The sequence below is a fragment of the Mauremys reevesii genome, linkage group 12, assembly GCF_016161935.1.
Source record: "Mauremys reevesii isolate NIE-2019 linkage group 12, ASM1616193v1, whole genome shotgun sequence".
NCBI lineage: Eukaryota > Metazoa > Chordata > Testudines > Geoemydidae > Mauremys > Mauremys reevesii.
In genome coordinates, this window is record NC_052634.1 from 6,740,833 (window position 1) to 6,766,437 (window position 25,605).

General features: G+C 56.2%; 1 protein-coding gene and 1 long non-coding RNA gene across 2 annotated transcripts; both read right to left on the reverse strand.

Annotated features, from left to right (window-relative positions):
• Nucleotides 1–523: 523 nt before the first annotated feature.
• THY1 (Thy-1 cell surface antigen) lies at nt 524–12,456 on the reverse strand. The gene is made up of 4 exons (XM_039496870.1): nt 12,317–12,456; nt 7,761–7,841; nt 6,554–6,889; nt 524–3,103 (listed from the first exon to the last, which is right to left on the reverse strand). The coding sequence occupies exons 2-4, from the start codon at nt 7,795–7,797 to the stop codon at nt 2,991–2,993; spliced, it is 486 nt and encodes a 161-aa protein (XP_039352804.1). The 5' UTR covers nt 7,798–7,841; nt 12,317–12,456; the 3' UTR covers nt 524–2,990.
• Nucleotides 12,457–14,816: 2,360 nt separating this feature from the next.
• On the reverse strand, nt 14,817–22,945 carry LOC120375741. The gene is made up of 3 exons (XR_005586713.1): nt 22,770–22,945; nt 20,065–20,099; nt 14,817–19,178 (listed from the first exon to the last, which is right to left on the reverse strand). It is a non-coding gene; the product is annotated as an uncharacterized LOC120375741 (long non-coding RNA).
• Between the last annotated feature and the right edge of the window lie 2,660 nt (nt 22,946–25,605).

Sequence of the window (25,605 nt, forward strand, 5' to 3'; positions counted from 1 at the left end):
AGACAGGACGGAAGGAGATCCCAGCCCCTGGGTGCTGCTCTGGATCCCCCTGTAGGCAGGGGCTAGTCCCAGCCCCTGCAGCGTGTGTGTGTGGATCACTCTGGGGGACCCCCTGTATGGTTCTACCAGCCCAAGCCCTCTGGCTCTAGGACCCAGGTGGGGCTGGCAGCAGGAGCTGGAAGGGGTCGAATTCTGGAGCTTCCCAGCCTGAGAAGAAACAGCGCTGGGAGCGAAGCTGTCCCCTGCCACCTCTTCCTGGCTTTCCAGGCAGGACGGGCACCGCTCCCCTTTGTCCCCCCTGCTACTTGGAGCATGTCGGGCCGGAGCCGGGCTGCTTACAGAGCCAGCTGGTGCTAGAGGGGATTATCTTGCAGTATAGATGCTAGGACACACAGCTAAGCAGTTCAGCTTGTCTCCACTAGAGGGCAGGCTGCCCCCAGCCAGCTCTTCTGGCTGCCCCTTAGGAAAGCAAGTTCAAAGCCCTTGAATCCCGTGCTGAAATAAAGAGGCAGACAGCTGCGAATCCAACACACAACCGAGGGATTTATTGTGCAGACAGAGGCTCTTTTGTTGTTCTTGTTTTCCCCCCTTGAACAGCATTTCTCGTACACCAAGCTGTGGAAACACTACAAATGTTCACGAAACAAGACTAGGACATGTCCGTGTGGGTTGGCTGGGTCTGACCCTCCCCCTCCCTCCCTTGCATTCACCGGCAGGTCAGGGCTGGCTGGGGGGAGATGTACACGGAGAGATACCTGAGCAGTACATCTGGGGGGGTAGTGCACTATACAGCGAACAAGCAGGGCGCGGGGCATCACAGAAGAAAGCAGCTCCCCTTAGCCAGCCACCCGGCTCCTGACGCTGCAGTGGGCTCAAGCGCAGCACACACAATCGGAGAGGGGGGGCATATTACAATTAGCTGGGGCCTGTCCCCCCCCCGTCACCATTAACCCTTCCGGCTCCACCAGCTGAGTTCCCGGGCTTGCCCTGCTCAGTTCCTATGCACGTGATCTTGGTTTCCCATTGCCTCCCTTGCGTGGCAGCGGGCTGAGCGGGACCTCTGCTCCCCTGTTTTAGCCCACGCCTGGGGGAGATGCCTTTGGCGCTCAGGAGAGAGCTATGTAATGCCCTCCGCCATCTAGCCTGCCCCTGCGCGGTAGGTGGGCTCAGGAGTTTCTTCCCTGCTCAGTCCTGGGGCATTTGATCCCCAGCGTGCTGGGGGGTAGGCCTTGTTCGGACCCGGTCTCCAGCTGGGGACGCTCTCTAAGCTTGGGGTCATTTTGTGGTTTGGGATGCATTATATCCCCCTACGGCTAACTTGTGTCCACAGGAAACACCTGCCTAGGCCCTTTAGGCTCCTAATGAGAGGCAAGGCTGTGCTAAGGAACAGGCCCGCACCGGAGTCTGTTAACGTGCAAGGGAGGAAGGCTGCAGCCTTCTCCCCACTAGCACGACTCAGGAGCGGGACTGGGCTGAAGGAGGAAACCACGGTCCAGACAAGGAGCGGAGCCCGGTGGGCTGGTCTCGCTAGCGCCTGGAGTCAAACCCAAAGGGATGAGAGCTGGTGGCTTGGGGGCCGCCCCAGCTCCTGCCATCTCCCCCAGTCGCCAGCCCTGTGTGTTAATGGGGGATGGCACAGAGCAGCTTTGACTGGTACCAGAGGAGTGGGAGGTGGCAGGTGCCCAGGCCCCCTTCCCTATATCTCCTCTCTCCCCAAGGACAGTGGCTTCTTCTCTGGGAGCGAGCTGTCGGTCCCCCCGGAGTGTTTCCTCACACACACACCCCCCTCGCACGCTGGAGTGAAAGGAAGATGCAAGTGCTATCTGCGTCTCCACCCAGGGGACCCCTGCCTGGAGATCATGCAGTGAGCAGTGCTGGCCCCAGCTCAGCAAGGGGTCTCCCTTCACAGCTAACCCCTAGTCTCCGCTGAGCAGGATTGCCTCGGCACACTGACTCATTTCAAGGGCTGCTGCCTCAGTTCCTTAGTTCAGGATTAATTAAAAACAACCAACGGCCATCCTCTGATCTTACGGTGAGGGCTTAAGCCCAGCAGAGCATGGATGAGTGATGGGCAAGTGTTCTTATGCAGGGCTGCAGCTGCACCTCTGTCCTAAAACCTTCCGCACCCCTTGGTATTTCAGTGCTGTGGCCCCCGCTATCTGTCTGTCCCTGCACCCCCAACTGGAGACCTTCAGCACCCCTTGCTGTCTCTGTATTCGAGTGTCCCTGTTGCTCACACCCCCAGGATGGATCTGTTTCAATGCTGGCCCTTTCCTGCGCAGGCGAAGCAGTCAGACCAATGGTCACGGCTTTGTGCGAGACGGAAGTGATGGCTGCTAAGAACAGGGTGAGAGCCCACCAAATTCATCTCACCAGGCAGGATTCAAACCCAGCTCCCCAGAGGTGAAAAGCTAGTGTATCGTACTCTGTCCCACAGCTTCCCACGTGCCCGACATTGCCTAGATGGGGACAAGCCTTTACACTGGGGAAGCCTGTGTTGCTGAGCGAGCGTCTGTTCTCCAGGCTCGGGTGGTCGCCAGTTGGTCCCCTAACTCTTTGACCCTCTCTCTTTTACCAGAGTCAGGTCCGGGGGCCCTGCTGGCTTTCCCTCCTTGAAAGACAAAAAAATGGACTAAGACAAGCTGCTGCCTCGAGGGTATAGATCCCCCTGCCACCGGGACAAAGAAACAAAACCAAAACGTGCTATGGAAGAAGCTGCACCATCTAGCAGAGCGCGAGGGAATGCTGCCATGCGTCGGATCCTTTAATACTGCTTAATACACCCACCCCAGCCCCCAGCGTGTTTCGGACGTGTGGTGTGATGGCGTGGCAGTGCGGGGAGGGTGGGCGGGCTCGGCAGATATACAGATATATAGAGAGATATACACAGAGAGAGATTTCCTTGGTTTCAAATCGTTCATCGTCTTCTCTTGCAAAGGGCCACGTTTGGGCAGTGGGGCTCGGCTGGGCGGCTCGGTCGCTCCTTCCTTTCACAGGGACACGAAGTCCACAGCTTGCAGGAGCGGCAGGGAGAGGAGCAGGAGCAGCACCCACGAGGTGTTCTGAATCAAGAGGCTGATGCCAGCACATTTCTCCAGCTTGTCTGCCAGGGCAGGGGGAGGGGAAAAGAGAGAGGAGGCAAAAATGAGATCCCTGGGGAAAGAGGAATGATGGGGCGCTGGGAGCCGGCACACCTGGATTCTTTCTCCAGCTCTGCCACAGACCAGCTGTGTGACCTTGGGCAAGTCACTTCCCCTCCACGTGCCTCTATTTCCCCTCCCACTTTGTGTCTTGTCTAGCGGGACTGCGAGTTCTTTGGGGCAAGGAAGCACTTCCCACTCTGTGTCTTCCCCGCGCCTGGCACAAGGGGGGGCTCCGAGGTCCTATTGCAATACAAACGATAACGATCAAGTCAGGGCTCCATCCATGCCTGTGTCCTCTCTCTGACAATGGCCAGCACTGGCTGCTTCAAAAGCGGGTGGAAGAAACCCCTAGGGGACAACTCGGCAAGATCCTGCCCATAGGGAAGTACCTTCCTGACCCCAGGCCCTGAGAGGTGGGGTGCAAGGTGCCTTGTGGCACTCTGGGGTGGGAAAAGGCCTCTCCCCAGCGGGAAGCCTACAGACACTATGCTGGTGTCCTTTCCCTACCGAACAGTCACAGGGTGGGCAGAGGTTGGGTTCTTCCCCTTATGCTACCTTGCTGATCTGTCCTGGGTCTGATCTGTCCTGGGTCCCCAGCAAGGAGTGGGGGCCCCCTTCAGTCCTTGGTTTCTGCTGAGCCAGGGTAACAAAGGGGCCAATTGATACCAACTATGATGGGTTCTTTTGGGTGTCCACTGAGACTCCTCAAACTCAGCCCATGTGTGGGCCACTGAGCAGCCAGAGACAGTTCCACAGATCTGGGCGAGGTTTAATCAGGCAGCCGGAAGGCACAAGGCTCTGATCTGGACCATTCCCCAGCGCAGGGCTGGCCCTAGGGTTTGCAGGGCCCAGTGGGAAGCTGGGTGGGTGGATGCCTCTGACAGATGCCTGCAAAAGGCACAGGGCACTGGCGGGCGGGTGAGAGGGGTTTGGCTCCAGGCAAGGATGTGTGTGGGGAGAGGGGTGACTCCGTTGCTGGTCCTGTCCTGGCTGCAGTAGGTTGGAAAGTATTTATCTCAGAGGAGCATTGGGCACAGGGCTTAAATGGTCAGAGGGCATCAGGTGGGTCTGTCCCTTGGGCCATCAGTAATAGAGCCCTGGAGGGCAGAGGGGGGCACACAGTGATAGGTCAGCGAGAAGCCCAGGGGTGCTAGGGTCCCCTCCCCTGCCCCTGGGCGCCAACTTATATGGGCTCTTGGGGCTAAAGCCCCAGGAATATTCATAATCAGGGGCTCTGCTCCACCAATATTTGGAGCTAGGTTTCCCCCCGCCCCGAAGCTTCCCTGCCTGAATGTAAAGAGAGTGTCTCTCTCCCTTGCTTTTGCTGCCGTAGCCTAAGGCTACAGCTGCAGCATTAGCATAAGAACAATGCTAACTAACTGCTGCTGTAGAGGGAGAGGGGAGTGGAGGGGGCCTCTTCTCCCCTCCCCTGCCCCTACCTGCAGGAGACGCGAACGGGACTTCCGGCCAGGAGAGGGACATCACTCACCTTAGCAGCTGCTGGGGCTTCCGTGAGTGTTTGACCCTATGATTTTTTTTATTATGTTTGAGTGTTTGACCCTATGATTCCCCCCCAGCCCCAGCCCCAGCTCCAGCCCCCACTCCTACCCCCAGTGAGGCGCAGCAGGCTGCACAGGGGAGGCAGGAAGCCACATGTGAAGGCAATGCCCCCTCCCCCAGCACCCACCAACCCACCCGCCACAGGAGGGATGGGAGAGGGAGGCTTCCTAGACCTGAGCAGCTGGGGCTTGGATGAATTTTATGACACCCTGCTCTCCCACCCCATAGCTAGCCACCACCCTGCCTACCCCACTTCTGCCCCATGTTGGGCAAGGGGCAGCCCCATCACCCATCCACAGTGAAGTTATGGTGAGGGGCAGCATGGAAGGCCACCTGTGATGGCAACCCCCCCCCCAGTACCCATCATAGGGGAGGGGAGTGAGCTTTCTGGACCTGAGGGGCCCTAGGAGCATGTGCAGTGACTGTGGTGCAGAGTGAGTGTGCTGTGGGGGGTAGGGGGGCAGAGGAGGGGTCCCTCCCCTGGAGCTTGCTGCTGCCAGTGGTGGTGATGGGGAGTCCTCTCTGGCCCTAGCCCTGGGGCAGCCTGTCTGCACCCCAAGTTCCTCATCCTCAGCCCTGCCTCATCCCAAAGCCTGCACCCCCAGCACCGAGCATGCTCCTGCACTGTGAACCCCTCATCCCCAGCCCCACCCCAGAACCCTCACCTGAGGGGAAAAACATGCAACTTAAATTTGGTGGTCAGTTTGGAGTATCATTGTATTTAGCACAATATTTGATTATTTTACACCCTTCAAAGTATGTAACTGGTCATATACAGGTGTTTTCTCTGAATACTGTCTGTGTGCCTCAGTTTCCCCAGTGCATTTCTTAAGGCTCTAGATGGTGGGATAAGGGAGTGTGATTGTTGTAAAGCCCTAGAGGGCCAGTGTGATGCCGTCTGCACAGAGAATGGCTGCAACCCTGTCTCCAGGCAACTGATGGCCTGGGCCACTCTCCTGCAAGGTGCCAACTGAAGGTGTTGGAGAACAAAGAGATCAGGTGGCCTCCTAATGCCTGGAAAAGAGACAAAGGCCAGAGGAGGGAGTGTCAGTGCCTGTGCAGACTTCCGGGAAGCGCATGGTGTGGAAGGGGATGCTGGGATGCTTTGGAACAACTCCATACAAAGCCAGTCAGGACTCTGGGGGAGCCTCCTCTCTGAGCATACTGTCTCCAGAGCAAGAAGCTTACACCTTCCTGGGTCTGACCTCGGAACATTCAGCATGCCCTTCCACACCATGCACTTTCTGCAGCGAGTGTGCCCAGGCAGGTCCTGGGGCAACCAGAGGTCCCTGCACCCCAACTCTGCAGTCAGATGTGACTCTCAGCCAGACAGTAAAACAGAAGGTTTATTAGATGACAGGGATACAGTCTAAAACAGAGCTTGTAGGTACAGAAAACAGGACCCCTCAGTCAGGTCCATCTTGGGGGGCGGGGAGCCCAGACCCAAGTTCTGGACCTCTCCCGATTTCCCCAGCCAGCTCCAAACTGACACTCCCTCATCTGGCCTTTGTGTCTCTTCCGGACAAGGAGGCCACCTGATCTCTTTGTCCCCAACACCGTCAGTTGGCACTTTGCAGGGGAAACTGAGGCACCCACACAGTATTCAGAGAAAACATTAAGAACATTCCCACTTTGTCACAACAGGTGCAACAAAATTTAATACCGTATATTGAAGCAGGCAAGTGCTGCTTCTGACTTTCCACTTTTAATTGACCCTTGTAATCTTGTGGTGCTGACGCATTGTAGCTTCATTTTATATCAGCTTACAGGGTGAGAGCGGGGGGGGGGGGGACCACCATTTTGGGCCCCACCAAAAATTATACAAACCTGCCGCCTATGCCCCTGCCCACCTTTGATGACGGTGATGTTCCTTATCTGGTTGCCGGTGTAGTCATTGGTGATCTTTAGCTCGCAGAAGTAGAGGCCCTCATCTGCAGTGGTGAAGTCGAACAGCTGCAGGCACACCATGTCCTTTGACATGGTGATGTTGGATCGTAACTTGAGGCTGTTCTCGGGGACGTTCAGGTTGCTCTGGATCACCCGCTTCCTGTTTTCCTTGAACATGCTGAAATCGTAGCTCAGGAAGTTGGAGGTCTTGTTTTCATAGCGGCAGTCCACGCGCAGGTTCTGACCCAGCAAGCAGGCACTCAGCTCCTTGATCCTCTGGCAATGGGTAACCTGCAGCACTGGGACAGGCCAACAGGGTCAGGTGGGGGACAGGGGGTGGCGAAGGCAGGAGCACCCCTGCCGTTGCCCCTTGCTCTAGTGCATGCAGCAGTGAATCCACATGCTATGGAGACACGTCACAGTTCCCGGCTAAACCACACGCGCACAGGGCTAGAGAAGCCAAGACTTCCTGCTCGCAAAATGAGGGCTCAGCCACCTGAGCTAGTGGAGACTCTCCGTTCGCCTGCAGTAGCAGTTTGGCTTTTAACCCTTGTGGTCGTGCTGCTAGCGAGTGATCTCTCTCCCCACAAAACCAGTGCATTCCACTGCGGGGTCCCTGCGAAGCAGGAGAGGTGATAACATCCCCCCACCCCACAATGTCCCCGGACCCACAGCCTATCCAATCACCTCCTCCCCACACCCCAGCCTGCAAATCACCTGCCAATCCAGCACAGAGGAAATGAGAACAGGGAGAATTTGTTCATGATACCGGGGGCGGGTCAAGACCAGTGTCTGTTGTACCCTCATAGGGCCCTTTGTTATGGGGAAGGCTGCATTTTAGGTCCCTTACTCCAAAGCACATTCATTCAATGGGGCCCAGCTGCCCTGTGGCAGAACCCAGCATGGCAGCTCATGTGTTATGAAATCATACTATCCACTGGGTGCACCTTGGCATAGACAACGCCTGCTTGTTGGTCCCTATGTAGCTAGCTGCATCCATCTAGCTCTCCCCCTCCTCGTTTTGTGCCGGCCTGCCCCCCGCCCCTGCGGGAGGATGCGGTGGGCCTTGCTTTCTCTGGAGTGAAGGATTTATTTACAGCTCTCTAGCCCAGCGCCACTTATGGAGCATGGCCGCTAGATGGCAGCATAATTGCATCACTGGGCCCCTACCTGTCAGGATGACAGCGATGCTGATGGTGGGATTCATCTTTCGGTGCTGGGGCTGTCAGCGGTGGAGAACGGCGACGGGGGCTTGAGCAGGAGGAGAACATGCTGGTTAGTGACCCGACCAGGATCTGTGCGACCCTACATGCACACCCCCAGGCAGGTGCGTGATCACACCCGGGTGTGCCCATAAACACGCACACAGGCATCTGGGCACATGTGAGCACACACAGTCAGGTATCTATGCACATGCACACACAAGGCACGTCAACACGGACACACGCAGCGAGTGGTACTTGGGACTGGAGCTGAAGCCCACTGCAGCAAGTGGGGCTTTGGCTCAGGCCTTCCATGATCACACACTCACCTGAGCACGGAGATGGGTGCGTGCGCTCGCACGCAACGTGCCAGTGAACACACACGAGCAGAGAGAGGCAGACGCACCCCCTCGGCGAGCAGCATGTGCAGCTCCTGATGTTTGTTTATAGGTACTCTCTCACATTCGGATCTCACTTATACTGGGCCCATCACCATGGTATCTGTGCACCCACCACGGAGAAACGCGTGCTGTGATTCTTCAGAAGAGTGGGAGGGGAGTGAGATGCCCAACTCCTATCAAATTTCAGCTCCTAAGTCCCTTAGGCTCCTTGGGAAACACTACCCATGGTGCTCATTACCATGGCATCTGAGCCCCCTGTGACACGCATTAAAGCAGATCACACACATGCATGTATGTGTGTGCGCATCACCACCTCCCCAGCACGCCCAGCTCCAGTGCTCTCATGCCTGGCCCAGGGCCCTTGCACTAGCACGCTCTGTTCCAGGGGCACATTTACCACACCTGCGAGTTCCCACATGCTCCCCAGGTTAAAAGGGAGGGGGGCTGAGCTGGAGCATCAGGCAGCTCAAGCCTACTTAGTTCCTCTCTTTGACATGACTCCCCTCCACACCCCTAAGCTCAGGCACACGGCCTGGCCCCTTGCAGCAGGCTGGGTTGGTGGGAGTGAGTGCAGATGACTCATAGCCATGCAGTGTGAGAAAGGGGCCAAGAACACAGCTGAGGGGGGAGATGGGGAGGCAGCCAGACAGGGAGCTTCCACCTGTGGGGATTCCAGTGCTTTGTGGTCCCGCTTTGGCTATGTGGGGCCAGGAGCTGGTGGTAGAACACAGGAAGGGAGCAGGGCTGCAGCAACTGGGAATGAAAAATTCCCTGGGTCTGGCAGGCTTTCCCTCTGGCTTCCTCGCAGCGTGTGCAATGGGTGGGAGCTGCCGTTTGGGCTTGTGCAATCCTCAGAGCCTAAAACCGTGAGAGCAGGTCCGGCGCTTCCACTAGGCGACTCTAGGCGGTCGCCTAGGGCGGCAGGATCAGCACTGTAGAGTCTGGGGGCAGAGTTAGAGACATTCTGCACCCACACCTGCAGGAGGTGCTGCTGAGGGGACACTGAGTCTGGACAGGTCTAGATCCCTGTCAGCAGGAGGATACTTTTTTTTGCAAGAGCAGTGGCAGGGGCGTGCACAAGGGGGGAAGGGCAATCAGGAGCACACCCCCCCAAAATAATCATCGGGGGCACAGAACTCCTCCCGCCCCGGGAGCTTCTTCCACCCTGTGGCTTCAGGGACGAGAGCAAGCTCCTGCAGGAGCTGGGATGGAGAAGGGGAGGAAAGGGCAATGTGCCCCCTCAAAAAAGGATGTTAAATTTCTGTGCATGCCCCTGAGCAGCAGCGAGGCAATACCAGAAGGATTGATTGACCCTGAATGCGTAACTATATAATTTTCTTCCACCCAGAGAGAACAGCCCCATCTGTGCAGCCTTTGCAGAAAAGGGCTGCATGCAAAGTACAGCTTCTGACACTTTTGACTTTCTGCTGCCCCTACGCATGCGACTGACTCTGCTTAGAGTCTCCTGACCCATCCTAGGCACCAAATCCCACTCCCTCCCCAAGCGCAAATGAATCCTAGGGGTGGGGGTGGATCAGCGCCTAAACGGGGGCACAGATTGGCCCTGGATTGCCGCATTTGGGCTCCTTGCAGTCCCTGCTCCTCTCTTGGGCTACTGTCTTCAATGCAGCGATCTCTCTGCTTAGCCTAGCTCCAGGGAGAGCCGCCACTTTGCCGCACAGAGCAGCCGCGTGAGCAGCTGATGCGTCGGCCAAACTCTAATTAGAAGCAGCATCTCCCTTGCATGGCGACGGGACTCAAGCTGTGGATAACGTTGGCGTCAGCGCTGCAGTGAAGACAAGCCTCTAGCCTCACCCATCTGTTCCAGACTCCTCTGCACAGGGGCGGATTAGGGGTTTGTGGGGCCTTGAGCCAGAGCAAGTGGGGACACCTCCCTACCCCTTCCACCACCCCTCCGCTTTCCACCGCAGCAGTGTCACAGGAGGAGCTGCAAAGAGAGCGAGAGGCTGAGAGGAGGGGGGGGGGTGTCCGGGCTGTGGTGGGGGCCGGCGGCCCTAGAAATGTGTGTGTGGCAGAAGTGGGCTCTTTGCCGGTGGGGGAGGGAGTGACAGAAAAAGGACGGGGGTACAAAGGGTGTGGCTGTGTGTGCTTGCAGAGGGGTGAGGGTGGGGCAGGAATGGAGCAGTCCTGCCCCAGCTCCCCAGAGCCTGGAGAATGCAGGCTGCTCTTCCCCGCTTCCCATGTTGGTTTGAGTAAGGCCCAAGCTAAAGATCTGTGCGTGTGTTCGTGTGTGTGTGTGCGTGGGGGGGGGTGCCCATTCACAGATACCCTCCCCCATTCTGGAAACCAGACAGCTCCCCCCACTCCTTCTCATTTAGAACAGAAAAAAATTGTTTAAATATAAAAATTCTCCGTATCCCTTCCTCCAGCAGCCATATCCTGAGCATGTGCAGCAAGGTCCTTCTGCTTCCCCTGAAAACATCCCCCCACTCCAATGATCCCAGCCCCAGGGACTCCATGGCCAAGGGCGTGGTGACCACAGATGCTCCTACGGCATCTCCAGCTGTCATCAGCGGTTCTCAAGGTGTTCTACTGCAGGGCACAGGGATCACCTGCCCCAGTACACAGAGAGGGGATGTAACCACCAAGGTTACATGGCCAGTCAGCAGCCAGGGCAGGAAAAGAACCCAGGTGTCCTGGCTCCCAGTGCCCTTCTAACCACTAGCCATTTCCTCCCAGAGCTGGGAAGAGAACCCAGGAGTTCTAGCCGCTACTGCCCCGGCTCTAACCTCAGCCCCCACCCTGATGGGCATGATAATAGAAACTGCTGACTCCAGCCGGGCCCACACCCACCTGACTCATCCTGAGCCCCCCCCCGGGAGACAGGCTGGGCTGGGTGCTGACAGCCCATGGCCCGTAGCGGGGAGCATGAATTTCCAATGGCAGTGAAATCTCTCCATGGGGACTGGCCTTATTAGGCAACCTCCTGCCCAGCAACTGGCCTCTGCTCACCCAAATATTGCCCCCCCCGTCACCCCCGGGGCAGCTTGAACTGAACCCCAATGGAGAGAGCCTGCAAACAGGCTGGCCCCGGAGGATCTGCCATGGGGCGGGTGTAGGGATGGCCACCGGCTTGGTTGAGCAGACGACCCCAGGGACCTCGAGGGCAAAAGTGTCTTGCAAGTCGAATGCAATGTGTCCTCCGGTCCCCCCCATGGCTGTCCCGCTCCCGGGGGGTTTTAGCCCCCGCCCCCGGATGAGTGTGCTGCTGATTTACAGGGCCTGGTTTATTTCGATTTCCGTTCCAGGGTTTTCAGCGCCCCCCAGGCTGTGTTTCCTGGGATCCAGTCTGCTCTTGTCTCATCAGGCGTGGGAGCAGCGATGAGTCACCAGAGGGGAGGCGGTGCAGAGGAAAGAAGGGATGGGGAGGAGGAAGGCAGCAGGGGTGGGCTGAGAGGGGCGGGCAGGCATGGGGCAGAGGGGCGAGGAAGAGATTCCCTGTCTCAATCACGAGCCCCTCCCGGAATCTGCTCCCAAGCGCGGATCTGCAGCCAGACCATCCACCCTCTCCCGCCCCGCCAGCCCAGTCCCACAGCCGGCCGCTGCCCCCAACCCCACCCCGCTGGGTCCCCCTCTTTCTACTGGCGGCTCCCCCCTTCTGCCAGCGCTCCCGGAGTCACTGCACCATTCCGCAGCGCCGGGGCTGCAGAGCGGCTGGGCTTTGCACTGCAGCAGTGGGGGCTCTGGCAGCAGCAGCAGCAGCGTTGCAGCGGCAGGTGGGGTCCCCGCAGCACTGCCTGAGCTCGCCGGGCTGCTGCCGAGCTGCGGGGAGCTCCGCTGCGATGATTAACCCCGCCCCGAGGCTGCCCCGGCTCCGGTCTCTCTGCGCCCTGCGGGAACTGGGGAAAAAGGCGAAGGACCCCGGTGCTCTGCCATACACCCCCCACCTCCATCCCCATCCCGCACAGGCTGGAGAGAGGGGCAGGGCAGACAAAAGCCGGAGAGCAGGACAATCAGACGGGCAGGGCTGTGCCTCTGCAGAGCATCTAGCCCCCCGTCCCGGCTCTCCATCACCGCCCGCAGCCGCCCGCACCTCTGGGCTGCTGCATTATCTCCTCGTTCCCCCGGCTCAGACCCCAGGCTGCGTCCCCCGCATCCTCACCTGGCCGGGCGCTGCGCTCCGTCTCCGTCCGCCGACTGCTGCTGCTGCTGCGTCTCCTCCTGCGCGGCTCTGCTCTGGGGCGCGCCGCGCTGCGCCTGCAGTTTGGGGAAGGGAGGCGCCGGCGCCCCCGCGAATCAGGAGCGGGGCTGCCAGCCCGGCCCCACCCCCTGCAAGCCCCTGCAGTGGAGACGGCCCTGCCCTCTGCAGTCCGGCTGCTTCCCAAGGCCTGTTGTCAGCGCCTGGCAGGCGCACAGCCTCGGCTGGGGGACAGGTACAGAGGAAAGAGCCCTTCCCGCAGGGGGCTCTCAGCCTTTGAGCCCATCTGCCCAGTGGCCCTAGCACGACGGAGATGCCAAGAGGGGTGATCTCTGTGTGCCGGGGTGTGTGTGTGTGTTTAGGGACATGGCAGCCCCTGCTGCTACCCTCCAGGGGGAAGGTCTCAGGGTACCCCCTGGCGCTCCCCGCATCCCATCCCCCTGTGCAACAACGGCCCCCGCTGCCAGAGTCTCCCTGGCATCAGGGGGTGGGAGGTGGGACACTCAGGGTCAGGGCCCAAACCCATCCCGGCTGCACCGGTTGAAGACCCTGCGCCCTAGGCCTGGAAGCAGAAGCAAACAAGGGGGGGGGGAACCACGGCACAAACCACCTCCTAAGCTGGCCCCACCCTCCGGGACACAATTTAGGCCAGCAGCGGCTAACCGCGGAGCTGAGACTGACAGCCCCGTGCCCTCTGGCTCAGGCACGTGCTGACGGATAGGATGGACTGCTCCGTCCTGGCACCCGCTCCTGGGCCACGGAAACCCCACGAAAGGGAGGGGGGAAGCGACCCTTGTGGCTGGAGTCCCGCTGCCTTGCACCTTGTGTTGTCAATTTCTGCTGTGCACAGGGAGGCTCAGACCCGCCCCGCACGGGAAGGGTGGGGTGTGTGTGGAGGCCCAGGGGCTGGTGTTCGACAGGTGGCAAGGAGGGGACAAACTGTAAGGCATATGCCATGCGGCACCCGGCTGCGTTCGCTGCAGCCCCAGCTTGGGCATGGCAACAGCTAGCACCTCTTGTAATTTTGCCACATCGCCCCCTTAACCCCCCCAGACACACACCCACACAGACTTCTGTGAAGCCCCACCTCCCATTTCAGGTCTGGCCCCATTTTTGGAAATGGATGGGTCCCTTAGAGATGATGTTGCCCTGGTTTCCATGGGAACGCTGCTCTTCCCTGGCACAAAAATGTCAGCAGCATGGGGTGTCATCTCACTTCACTCCCACAGGCGGGCTGCTCTTAAGGGAAAAGAGAGGCCTGTTTTCCCTCCCAGACGGCTTTGGGCCCCGATCCCCTGCTGGGCTGTTTGCACAAAGTGCAAAAGCAGAGGCACCCCCTGAGGACCTGGCTAGCTGACACCTCCCTCCTGCACCGAGGAGTGCTCAGGTGACGCAGGGCTTCTGGGGCAATAGCCAGTAGCGACTGGAATAAGATAGAGTAGCCCTGAGACTGCTCTACTTGACAGGGGATGGGCGGGTAGTTAGAGGGCCCCAGAGCTGGGGATGCAAGGAGGACGTGAAGGTGACACAGCCTTTGCCTCCGTCACAGCCATCATTGACTCAGCCACGCTTTCAGCAGCACTGGTGCAGCCGCTAGTGTACCCAGGCAAGCGGCAGTTTGCACCAATGGCGCATGCTCTAACATGACAATCACGACACCTTTGCACTGAGTACAGCTCTGGCCCAGCCCTGGGCTTGAGCATAAGCTGGTGAAATGCCCCAAGTTCTTGGCAAAGCTGAAGCGAAGGCCAACAAGCTCACAGACCCCGGGAGTTCAGATGCCGCTGGAACTATTGCACCTTGGTCTGGTGCCTGGGCTGCAACCGTATTCTTACGTAGAGCAAATGCCTCAAGATGTGCCCTGCCCCCAAAGGGTCCCCTGGACAAGCAGCTGAACAGGTCTGTGCTGTGAAAGTTGATACAGAAGTCACATTCTGCTCTAGCAAAGGCCAGTCCCCTGGTGCCATCCAAGCACTGAGGTTTTGCTAGCTGGCTAGGCAGCAGGATTTTTGCTAGAGCTCCAGAATCTTACCCACAGCTGCACTCTCACAAGGCAGCCCGGTGTCCTAAAGGTGGGGCGGGGGCCGTAAAGCTTGCCGCCGACAGCACAGTTGTGAAACAGGAGAGGGGACACAAGATGTTGTTGGACTCTCTATCCCTGGGAAGGAGTCTGAAATGCAAACCTCGGAGGAGAGCCAGAGCTCTCCCTGCTGGGTGGAGCGGCTGAGCCAAGGCTTTGCTGGGGGCCCGGCGCTGTGTGAAAGACACACATCAGAAGGCAAACACAGCACATACCACACAGAGACACGGTGCTGTACAAAACCCAGTGACACTTTTCAGGGTTACCCAAGGGTTCTGGGGTGAATCAGGACAACCTGCTCACAGGAAGAGGGGCACTGTCTGTGCCCACCCGGGGAAACCACCCGCCCCGCTCTCTCCCAAGGCAAGCTACCAATTTACGCCCCACTTTGTTACACTCCAGTGGCCCGACCCTTATCTTCTGGACACCCACAGGGTACAGTGAGCTACCGCCTCCAGGGAAGCAGTGCCCCCCACTTCACTGGTTTCACCTCAGTCCAACGCGCTCCTCAGCACAAGGCACTCAGACAGGTCTATGGTCAAACCAAACTGAAGTTTATTGCGCAGTGTGTCAGATAGAGATTCAAATGCAAGCAAGTGTAAGGGCTTGGAAACACGAGGTTACAAGTGCAATCTATAGCCTGTACTTATTAGTGAGTTATTTCCCCATCTAATAAGGTATTTCGCTCCCAATGGTCAATCCTTACAGTGCTTGTCCAGGGGCAAGCCGCCTTTCGTGAGCCACTCCTGCTCCCAGTGTCGCCTCCATAATGAATGACATCCTCTGCCCTGTCTTCTTCCTTTGTACAGTGACAGACCACTGTCTCCCAGCCCAGGGAATCCCCTATTCTCTTGGGGGTCTTTTGTCCTTGTAAAGGCTCAAGCTTGCACCTGGTCCAGCCACTAAACACAAGACCTGGGCTGGCTCGACAGATGTTGATTGTTTGGAACAGTGTGTCCCACTTCACAGAGCTCTGGACCTGGTTCCCCGTACGAGCACTGTCCCGGTTATTGGGAGAGCAGCTAGTTCCTAGCTTTTGGCAGAGACCACACGTGACCCCCGCTGGTGAATACTGAGAAGATGGTTGGGCACAGGGAACACACCTGCCTGGGCCTGTCCGTGTCACACAAATCCAGAATCGATTTCACGCACAGCAACATGCAGAGAGAAAAACAACACTGTGTAAACACACATCAACACAATAGACAAACACTACATGCACATTATTGTAAGCCACCAACGCAAAAAAACACAGTTCCGCACACAAACAGCAGCATATAACACACACAATTTAACACACCGAGCAGCACAACACACAGCAACGCCAATAGATGCATGCTATGGCAATGGGAGATGAAAAGCACTCGGGGACTTATAGCCAGGAGTGAGTGTGCAGTTTCTGGGCAGAGTTGTCTGTTTTTAATCAGTGCCTTTCCTTGCTGTGTGTTTTGCAGCCATTTGGACATTAAGCTCTTGCAGAAGTTTATAGGCTGGCGTCTTTACTGCAGATCAGAAGCTGGCTCCCTTCCATACCTCAGAGAGCAGCAGCCACCCCAGTCGTCCTGGACACATTTGATGAAGAGGGTAGGACTGCTTGTTAGAGTGAGCAGACACATGGCAATCACCAGCCCCCCAAGCTGCTCTGTGGAGGCGGCACATCTCCTGGGAGGAGAGAGGGCAGAAGGCGCACTCTGCAGTTATCCCTTCTCCCAAGCCAGCGAAGGAATCTCATGGTCCAGGCTAGCCCAAGACAGCTGGGCAGATGTGAAGCCTTAGAGGTGAGGATAGACTGGGGGGAGATCAGGTCTCCATGAAGGGGCTGGCAATGGAGGAATATCCCCCAGACACCAGGCAAAGGAGAATGACACAAAGGAAAAGCAGAGAGCTGGTGCAGCCTTCCCCCTCCGGAAGTCTGCGGAAGTGATACCTAAGGCGAGATTGCACTCAGAATGTGACAGACCTACAGACAGAGGGGTAGGCAGGGCGGCACAGACAGACCTACGGCCAGGGGGTAGGCAGGGCGGCACAGACAGACCTACGGCCAGGGGGTAGGCAGGGCGACACGGACAGACCTACGGCCAGGGGGTAGGCAGGGGGTCCTGTGGAGCCCTGCTGAGAATCCACCACCCCATGTGCCTGCTAGGATGGATAGAAAAGGGTCCAGCCCAACCCCATGAATCACAGCGCGCCGGTGCATTGTGGGGCTCGCTCACAAACAGCAGCCGAGTGCCAAGCCGCTCCCACAACCAGACAGAGCCGCTGAGAGACGGCCAGGCAGGGGCTGGGAACATTCCAGCAGGATGCAGCCCAGCCCAGCGGTTCTGCACCCGCCAGCCCTGGGAGGGAGCCTGGCCGCAGCAGCCAGTTCCAGGGGTGGGGTGACACTCTCAGCCGGTGAGCTCCTGGCCGACGGTGTGAACCCAGGCCAGGGCTGGTGCTGGCTGCTCCGTGACAGATGCATCCTAGCCCAGGGACAGAAAGGAAGCAATTTGCACCTCCCCTGTTCAGCGGCTCCGGGGGTTGGTGCAACCCCCCGATGTGGCCCAGGGCAGCTCAAGCTGTGGCTCTAAGTCAGTGCCCCCCCCAGCATTCACAAGGGCGCACAATCTTGGGGCTCAAGAATGTCCCGGCCAGTTGTCCCCTCCCTCTTTGGGCCCAACCTGTGCTCTGCATTGAAGGCTGCTGAGCCTTCTCTATACCCGAGTGTAGGCAGGGTTCCCTGTGCCAGGGAAATGCCCCTGGGAGGCAACAGAGACCCTACCAGACAGATGCCCCCATCACAACACCTCCTCCCATGCCGGCAGGTTCAGCAGAGAGGCAGGTGAACAAGCAGGCTGTGGAGTCAGACCCCCACCCCTCTCAGCCCTTCCGTGTCCCAGTGCAGGTATGTAGGGGGTGAGGCGGAGAGCTCACCCTGCACAGAAAACCTGCTCTGTGGACAGAAGAACTCGCGTGCCGGGACTCCCTGTTGGGCTCCTTTCCCACAGTCGATTCCCTGGAGATAAACTCAAAGCACGAGCATGAAGCAGCCCTGAGCCTCCGGGCCCTCGCCCCCAGGGAGCCTCCCTCCCAGCACGGCTCCCATGGTGGCCAGTGTGACTGCATGGCAGTGCTGTGGGAAATGGAGGGTCCAGGCTCTGGAGCAAGGAGCCAGGCCTGCCCAAGCCATGGCATCCGCCTCTGCGTCTTACCTAAGCCAGCTGCCCGCTTTGCTCCCCGCACTGCTCCCTCCTCCTGCTGCACCCTGAGCTACTGCACTCAGCCGGCCCACCTGCTGGGCGCTTTAACGCAGCTCATGCGAATGGAAACCCTTGGCATCCTCTCTGCTCAGCGTGTAAGCCATTACCCACCACCGCCTTCCCGTCACAGGCAGCCAAGGAGTTACCGGGCCAAGGTGCCAAATTCTGCAGGGACGGAGCAAAGAGGCCGGGGCGGGCAGGAGGCAACGGAGCCAGTGACTGCGGCTCATACCCTGGCTGATTAAAAGCCCCACCCCCCTCTCAGCACTGCAGCCTCCTCCCCCAGCCCCTGGGCTCTCCGTGGGAGTCTCCCTTGGCCCCCAGAGCAGCGACGGGTGGGGTTCGGATGTGCTGGGTTTCTGTATTCCATGTGCAGGGCTAGGCTGCATCCAGGAGCCATCCTGCCCCTCGAAGAGAAAGCCATGCCCTCAGCTGGGAATACAAGAGCTGGCCAGGAGAACGGCTGGGCCCTCTAGACACCATACAGACCTCGGTCCACATTGAAATGCAGTCCCTTGGCATTGCAGCACCCTTCCCCCTGGCTCTCGCTCCAATTCTTCCAGATTTTCAGCATGTTTCTTGCCGGACACATCAAATTAAAACCAGTGAAAGGTGCCAGCACCGGGGGTTGCACCGTGCATTCCCAGCTTCCCCTCAAGTCAACATGCCTCCACCCTACCCTGGAGGGACCAGTGCTCAGCCCGAACTCCCTTCTCCACCTCCAGGGCCCACTCAATCCTTGGCCTTTCTGCTCACGCTGCCAGTGAGCGGAGCCCCGGGTTGTGCCCCCTGTGAGGTAGGAGCCTAAGGCCAGATTTGCCGGTAATCACCACTGACGCCAATGGGACAGATGCACGGCTGGTGTAAGTGGGCACAGCCATGCTGATTGTCACCAGCCCGATGGAGTGAGCAGGGTCAGAATTGAGCTCCTGCTGCCTTTGGGGGGGCTCTAAGTGGGGGCGTCTGGCAGAGGTGCCCAGCACAGCTTGCATCCTTCTGTTCCCAGCGCATGCCAACCTGGCTCTCATGCCTCTTGATTGGAGCCATGAATAATGCAGGCAACGTGAAATGGAAATGGCCTGGCTCGATTCCTTCACGCCCAGCCCAATAGGCCTCCAGGAAAGAAGACGGTTGATGAGCATCGTTTATTTACGAAGAACCCAGCAACACCCATCCTCTTTAACACGTGCAGTTCCGGTTCCTGCAGCCATCTGGGCTGGGCTGGAAAGACAGGGAGAACCTGGGAGACGCTCGCCTGACCTCTGGGAATGTGGGGTGAGTGGGTTTGAGGCATGCACTGCTGTTGGCTAGGACACAGCAGCTGAGCAGGTTTTGTTGCCCTGTGGTCGTGCTGGCCTGTAACCATCTCGCTTCAAAGGAAACAGAGCTAGGAAGACTGTTGGGTCTCTCACCTGCATGAAGACTATCAGTTCCCACTGGGACTCTTTCTTGCTTTGTGCTGTGCTATGCTGCCACGTTCCACCCCAGAGCTGGCTGCATCTTGATGCTGGGGAGAGAGCCACAGAAACCAAAGATTATAAACATTTACCGAGTAACCCTCCCAGCACAAGGGCAGGACGAGCTAGGTAGGCTGGGGATAATGCAGAGGGAGTGGACGAGGGAGGGTAGAGGACCAGGAACAGACAGACAGGAGGAAAGAGAGGAATGGCAGGGGATGAAGAGTTCATGGGGTACTCTCACTGGAGCAGCCCCATGCTGAGCTGCAGTCATTGGCGCACACACAGTGGTGCCCTTTAGAAGCCAGGCAGCTGCTCCTCACATTTCAGTTTGCATCATCACCAGCTCCCAGGTTTGCTCATCTCCTCGATTGTGAGCCGGGACAATGGCGGCATTTAACTGGGGAGAGTGATTCCCCCTGTTCTGTGCCTTCCACTTGGTCAGTCACCCACCCATGCCTTGGACTGATGCTTGCCTCATGACAGGCAGCCTGGGCCTCCCCTCCCAACCCCCCTGCTGTCCCCCAGGCCACGGATGTCCCCTCTTCACAAGGGCACATTGGGCTGGGCTGGGAGGGACAGGGATATTCCTTCCTGCCCTAGGCAACAATCGGCATGCCCTGAAGCATGAGATCTGATTACCTGGATAGCCTGGAGCACCACAGAGGTTAGTGAACAAAATTACTTGTAGCCCAAACAATTATTACATTTAAAAGATTCTGTATTCAGATGCAACATGCACTTGTCACAGCTAAAAGGTTCTTTTTTTAGGCCGTTACTTCAAGCTAACAGAGAAGATGAAATGGGGCAAAACACACCCAGAAACTGTATTTAATACAGACAACTACAACTGAAATCATAGGCAAGGATTGAGAGCCAGGCTGATTAGAATAGCATAAGCACAGTGAAGTGGTTTCCTGACTTGTTAATTCTTACCATCTTGCGCTGTGCATCCTTACAGCTCATGGAGACTGTTGGAAAGAGATGGAAGGGAAAGTCAGTGCAGCCCATCAGAAAGGAGGTCCTGATTCAGTTTAAACCATCTGGGAGACCAGACGAACACAAAGAAATGGGAACCATATTTGATTCTTTATCCTGATTATAGTTGTTGGGATTCTCCCTTTCCACTCGACTTCCCAAGAACTCAGCTTGACTCCAGACGGTCACTCAGGGTATCTTTATTTGACATCCAGGAATGCAGCAGGGTGGACGCAAGGTACATCACAGCTCCAAAGCAACCCAGAAACCCTCTTCCTTTATGTACCTTTACACACCTCATTGCATTTACTAGCCATCGCATCAGACCTTTTAGCAGGGGTGGCCAACCTGTGGCTCCGGAGCCATATGCGGCTCTTCAGAAGTTAATACGCGGCTCCTTGTATAGGCACCAATTCTGGGGCTGGAGCTACAGTCCCCAACTTTCCAGTGTGCCAGGGGGAGCTCATTGCTCATCCCCTCCTCTCTATTTTCCTAACTGATTGTCTCCCTTGTTATCTAGATCTTACCCTCTGTTATCTAGTTCCAACCATTCCCTGGGTGGTTTCCACTCAGAGCTGCCTCAGATGTTGTCTTTCGAGTCTACTGACCTATTTATGTGTTTTGTTTAGCACGAAAGTCCAGTTTCCAACCTGCTGATTCTTTGGCCTCCCTAATCCTATCATGAGGCCGCCCCCACATATGTTAATGACTCACATCAGGCCAGGCCTCAGCTACAAAAAGGCCAATAGTTGCCCTGATCCATGTATGGCCTTCCCAGTTTCCATGACTAAGCATCCAACGCTGATATTCATGATTTACATCACTTCTTTCTTAACCATTCCTATACTGTATGTAAACAGAGCCTAACTTCATAGATATGGCATAGCAACCTCGTTCCAAAAGCTCCCCCCGAACCCCTGCTTTGCAGAATCCTACAGTGCACTATCCCTGTCGGTCTCTCAAATGAAAGTGCAAAATAGCCGACCCGTGGTTATCGCCTTAGCTAAATCCCAGCCTTTAGCCTAACTACGCCCACCGAATAGAACAGGCCCTTAACCACAGCAAGCTGAATAATACATTAATGTTTTTAGAAGATCTCTTTCTATAGGTCTATAATATATAACTAAACTATTGTTGTATGTAAAGTAAATAAGGGGTTTAAAATGTTTAAGAAGCTTCATTTAAAATTAAAATGCAGAGCTGCCCAGACCGGTGGCCAGGACCCGGGCAGTGTGAGTGCCACTGAAAATCAGCTCGCATGCCACCTTCGGCACGCGTGCCATAGGTTGCCTATCCCTGGGCTAGGCCCTAAGGGAGTCTTTCAAAGTGATTCCCAGTCAGGTTTTCCCACCCACTGTGGTTTGCTCCTATAGGAAGAAGCTCTACTTGTTAGACAGGACAGCTGGCCTTGTGGCCAAGGACTAGGACTCCAGAAACCTGGGTTCAACCCCCAGCTCTGCCACAGATCCTCTCTGTGACCTTGTCAAATCACATAATCCATCTGGGCATCAGTTTTCCCACCTGTAAAATGGAGAGAATCCTTCCCTACCTGCACCTCTTCTTGTCTATTTGGAATATATGCATCCCAGGGCAGGGACTGTCTTTTACCATGTGTTTGTATAGCACCTGGTGCAGTTAGGCCCTGATTGTGGATCGGTATTTCTAAATGGCACCATAATATAAACAAAGTTTCTTCATAGACACTTTGTCCAATCCGCTCTTGCCGTGCGCCGCCAGACTGCCAAACCAGTGGAGAGCTGGGAATGACTGACTCCCACCCCAATGCATATCCAATAGGCCACACTGCCTCTCTGCAAACAGCTCAGCATGTGCATTTGCTAGCACAGCTACTTCAAACAGACTGCTGCTGAGGAACGTTAAGAGCAATCACAGCACATAACCGGCCCATTGCATCAGACCACATCCTGCGCTGGTGTAAATTACATCAGTGGGGTCATACCAATTTATACCTGCTGAAGATCCACATGCGGCTCCTGATTCTGCTCATGCCAGCCTTACCTGGAGGTAACTCCAGGAGCCTGAACAGAGCTATTCCTTATTTACATCAGTCCAGCCGAGGGTGTGTTTACACTGGGGCTGGGGTGTCATTTCCAGCTCAAGGAGATGTACTTGCACTGCACTAGCTCTGGTTGGATTAGTGCATCAAAAAGAGAAGTGTAGCCACAGCGGCACGAGGGGTGGGATGGGGTGGCCACCTCGAATGGGGGCTTAGGATCTAGGCTGGGTCTGTGATCGAGATAGCTAGCCCCTCCAGCCACTGGGGCTGCACTTCTATTTTTAGCCTGCTAGCTTGAACACTACTAGCCTAGGTATGTCTCCTCCAGCTGGAATGGCACCCCAGCCGTCGGGTAGGGCCTTAGATCAGTGCCTGGCCCTCTGCGCGGGAAGACCCTGCTGCCCCGTGTCCTTGCCTGACGCTGCAGTCCTGCTGCAGCCCATGAACGTGGCTGTTCTGCAGAGTGCTCTAATGAACAAGCCCGCTCGGGTGTCTCATTCACACCATCATTAACAGGCAGTTAATAAAATTTGCTGCGTGGCACCACAATGAAAGCTAATTGCCAGGCAGATTCCGCTCAGGCAGGCAGTAACCACAGAGTCATTATTTTAATATATTCTCTTGCAGCACTCAGACAGATAAATACCTGGCTAGGGCTTGAGGGATGCCTCACACTTTGGGGAATTCTTCCCACCAGTTCCGGGCTCACTGTGGGAATTGCTGAGTGAAATTCTCCAGCGTGTGTTATGCAGCCCAGTCTGGCCGTAAAAATCTATGAAGCATTTCCATCTCTGCAAAGCGAGTAGTGATCAGAGTTCTGTCCCTGCATGGCTCCTGTCATAAACAGATAGTTAAGGTTTAAGGTCTCTTTTACCTGTAAAGGGTTAACATGCAGTACCTGATGACCACCTGACCAGAGGACCAATCAGAGACAAGATAATTTCAAATCTCTGTGGAGGGAAGCCTTTGTCTGTGTTCCTTGTTGGCTCTGAGTTCTCTTTTTGGATTTAAGAGAGGCCAGACATGTCTCCAAGTTCTCCTGGAGTAGTTCCTACTATTCAATAGTGAGTATTAATTAGAAAGGCGGGTTAGTCTTATAATTTGATTTCTACATTTGCAGTGGTGTGTTTGCTGAAGGAAATTCTTTATTTCTGTTTGCTGTTACTTTGCTTTTACTGAAAAAGAAAGGAGTGGGGATTCTCTCCAGAGATTGATAAGTTTAGACCCTGTATTTTTGCATCTTGGTTTACAGAGACAAGTTACTTTCTTTTTATTCTTTAATAAATCTTTTCTGTTAAGAACTTGGTTAATCTTTCTTTGGGTGGATTCTCAGAGAAAGGGGAGGGGGAGGCATCCCTCTGTAGTTAAGTCCCGGTATCTCTCCTAGGAAAAGGGAGGGGGGAATGGTTTATTTCTCCTGGGTGTAAGAACTCCATGGATTTGGGGCTCTAGGGATCCCCTAGAATTTTGGGGAAGGATTGTGTCCCAATCCACGTACCTGATTGGGTGGTGGCAGCTTTTACCAGATCTAAACTAGGATTTTAGTTTAGAGGGAAACCAGTGCAGGTCCCCATTTTAGAACCCAACAGCTCTAAGTGGGGGTGAGACCTATGACATGGTTGGCAGCGGTGACGAACCTGGCAAGGCAATTCTACCAAAAGGCAGTTTTAAAGCAGTTTTCAGGGTTAGAAGAAGTTTCAACTATGTTGGCTGAAGGGAATACAGTTTTTCTAACCAAGTAGCGATCAGAGTTCTGTCCCTGCACGGCTCCCTTCTGCCTTCCCCTGGGAATCCCATGCACCCTGCAGCAGCTCAGCATGTGGTTAAATAGCCTCTTGCTCCTCTGAATGGTTTCACAAGCCAGGTCAAGCAGGGCCACCCCCAGTAACTGCGAGGGCATTCACTCTGTTACAGATACGGGAGCTGTCGCTGGGCTTGGGCCGGGGTCTCAGCCTGCATGGCTGGTATCTGCACAGTACACGCCGACTCTATGCAAAGTGGTCTGCGGCATAACAGCGCCGGCCAGCTAAGGAGGGTAAGGCTGCTAAGTGCTAACGCGGCGTCTCCCCCTTTTAGGAGACGCTCTCAGGACTCACTAGCACTGGGAGCTGTCGATCCACATTCACAAGACACTCCGTTTGCACCAAGGGGCTGGGGCCTGGCCCCAAATGCCCAGCCGAGAACTCCGTCAGCAGAAGGGGTTGGCCTGCGGATGCGTCTGCACTGCTGCCAGCCCCCGTGTGGCAGGCATGACAAGAGAGGGAGGGGACATGATGGGGTGGGCAGTGAGAGGGGATGGGGGTGCAGAACTATACCAATCCTCCCCTGGTGGACTTAATGACCTGATGCCAGTTGTGCAACTTAGAGCAGCCTCTCAGCTGCTCTGGGCTGGGGCCAGCTGTGAGAATAAACATTAATACATCAAGAGACAGCGAACACTGGTCACGACTCTCCAACTATTTAAAGGGACACTACCCATTTCCTGTACACTACAGCGTGCCTGGGGCTTGCTTCTGAGTATCCCCTGGGGAAAGCACTTCTGAACAAAGCAGACACTGCCAGTACTGGATCAGCGGCCTGCATTTCTGCAATCTAATTCCAGAGATGCATTTGGATGGATGGCAACAGGCTGCTCTCGACCTGAACTGGCACATCAGCTGGGCTTGGAACATTGACAAGGAGGGTATTGAAGGAGCACGGCAGCGTGTTCTCAGAATAGTCTAGCGTCGGGATAAACGGAGCTGCATAAGACAACTTGGACTGAGGGAGCTGAATTATTCCCTCTCAACAGGCTATTAAAACCTATCATTTTATGCTGGGTAACTATCCCATCGCTGGTGTGATTTTCCGTAATCTCTTATTTGGTCTTTACGTTGGCTACTGAGCCTTCTAGCTCATAACAATTGCCAAGTCTGTCCACTGGCTAATGAGCAGAGATACCAAGAGCTATGAGAAACCTGGTCTAAGGAAGCGGGTCACTTAAACCAGGGTCATGGAGTCACAACCACCCCGCCCTTCCCAGCCGGCCAGGCAGGAGGGGAATCCCAGCTAGAGGAGTTGGAAAGGAGGTGCCCCAGCACTACAACCACTGATTTTAATTTTTTTTAACCCACTTGTGTTTTCTGCCCCATCGGGGACTGTCGTTGGGACAGCACCTAGCACCATGGGATACTGCTCCAAGCCTTGCAAAACAGATAAATCGACTGATAATTTCCACCCCACTCACTTTGACATGCAGCAGTAACAAGCTCAGCACAGTGCCCCAGGGAAATAGCCTCCTGCATCCAGATCGGTCAACCTGGGTGACCAGAACTAGCCCCTCCATGCTCATTGGCTAGTCCCAAACCCAGCACTCCCCCGAGTGCAGCTGGTCAAAGACCAGGCCCCAGAGAAATGTGCCTGGTGTTTTTATCACACTGCACAGATTCACCCTGTGCCCCCCAGAACCTACCACCACGGCACAGGCCAGGCTATGGGCTTTG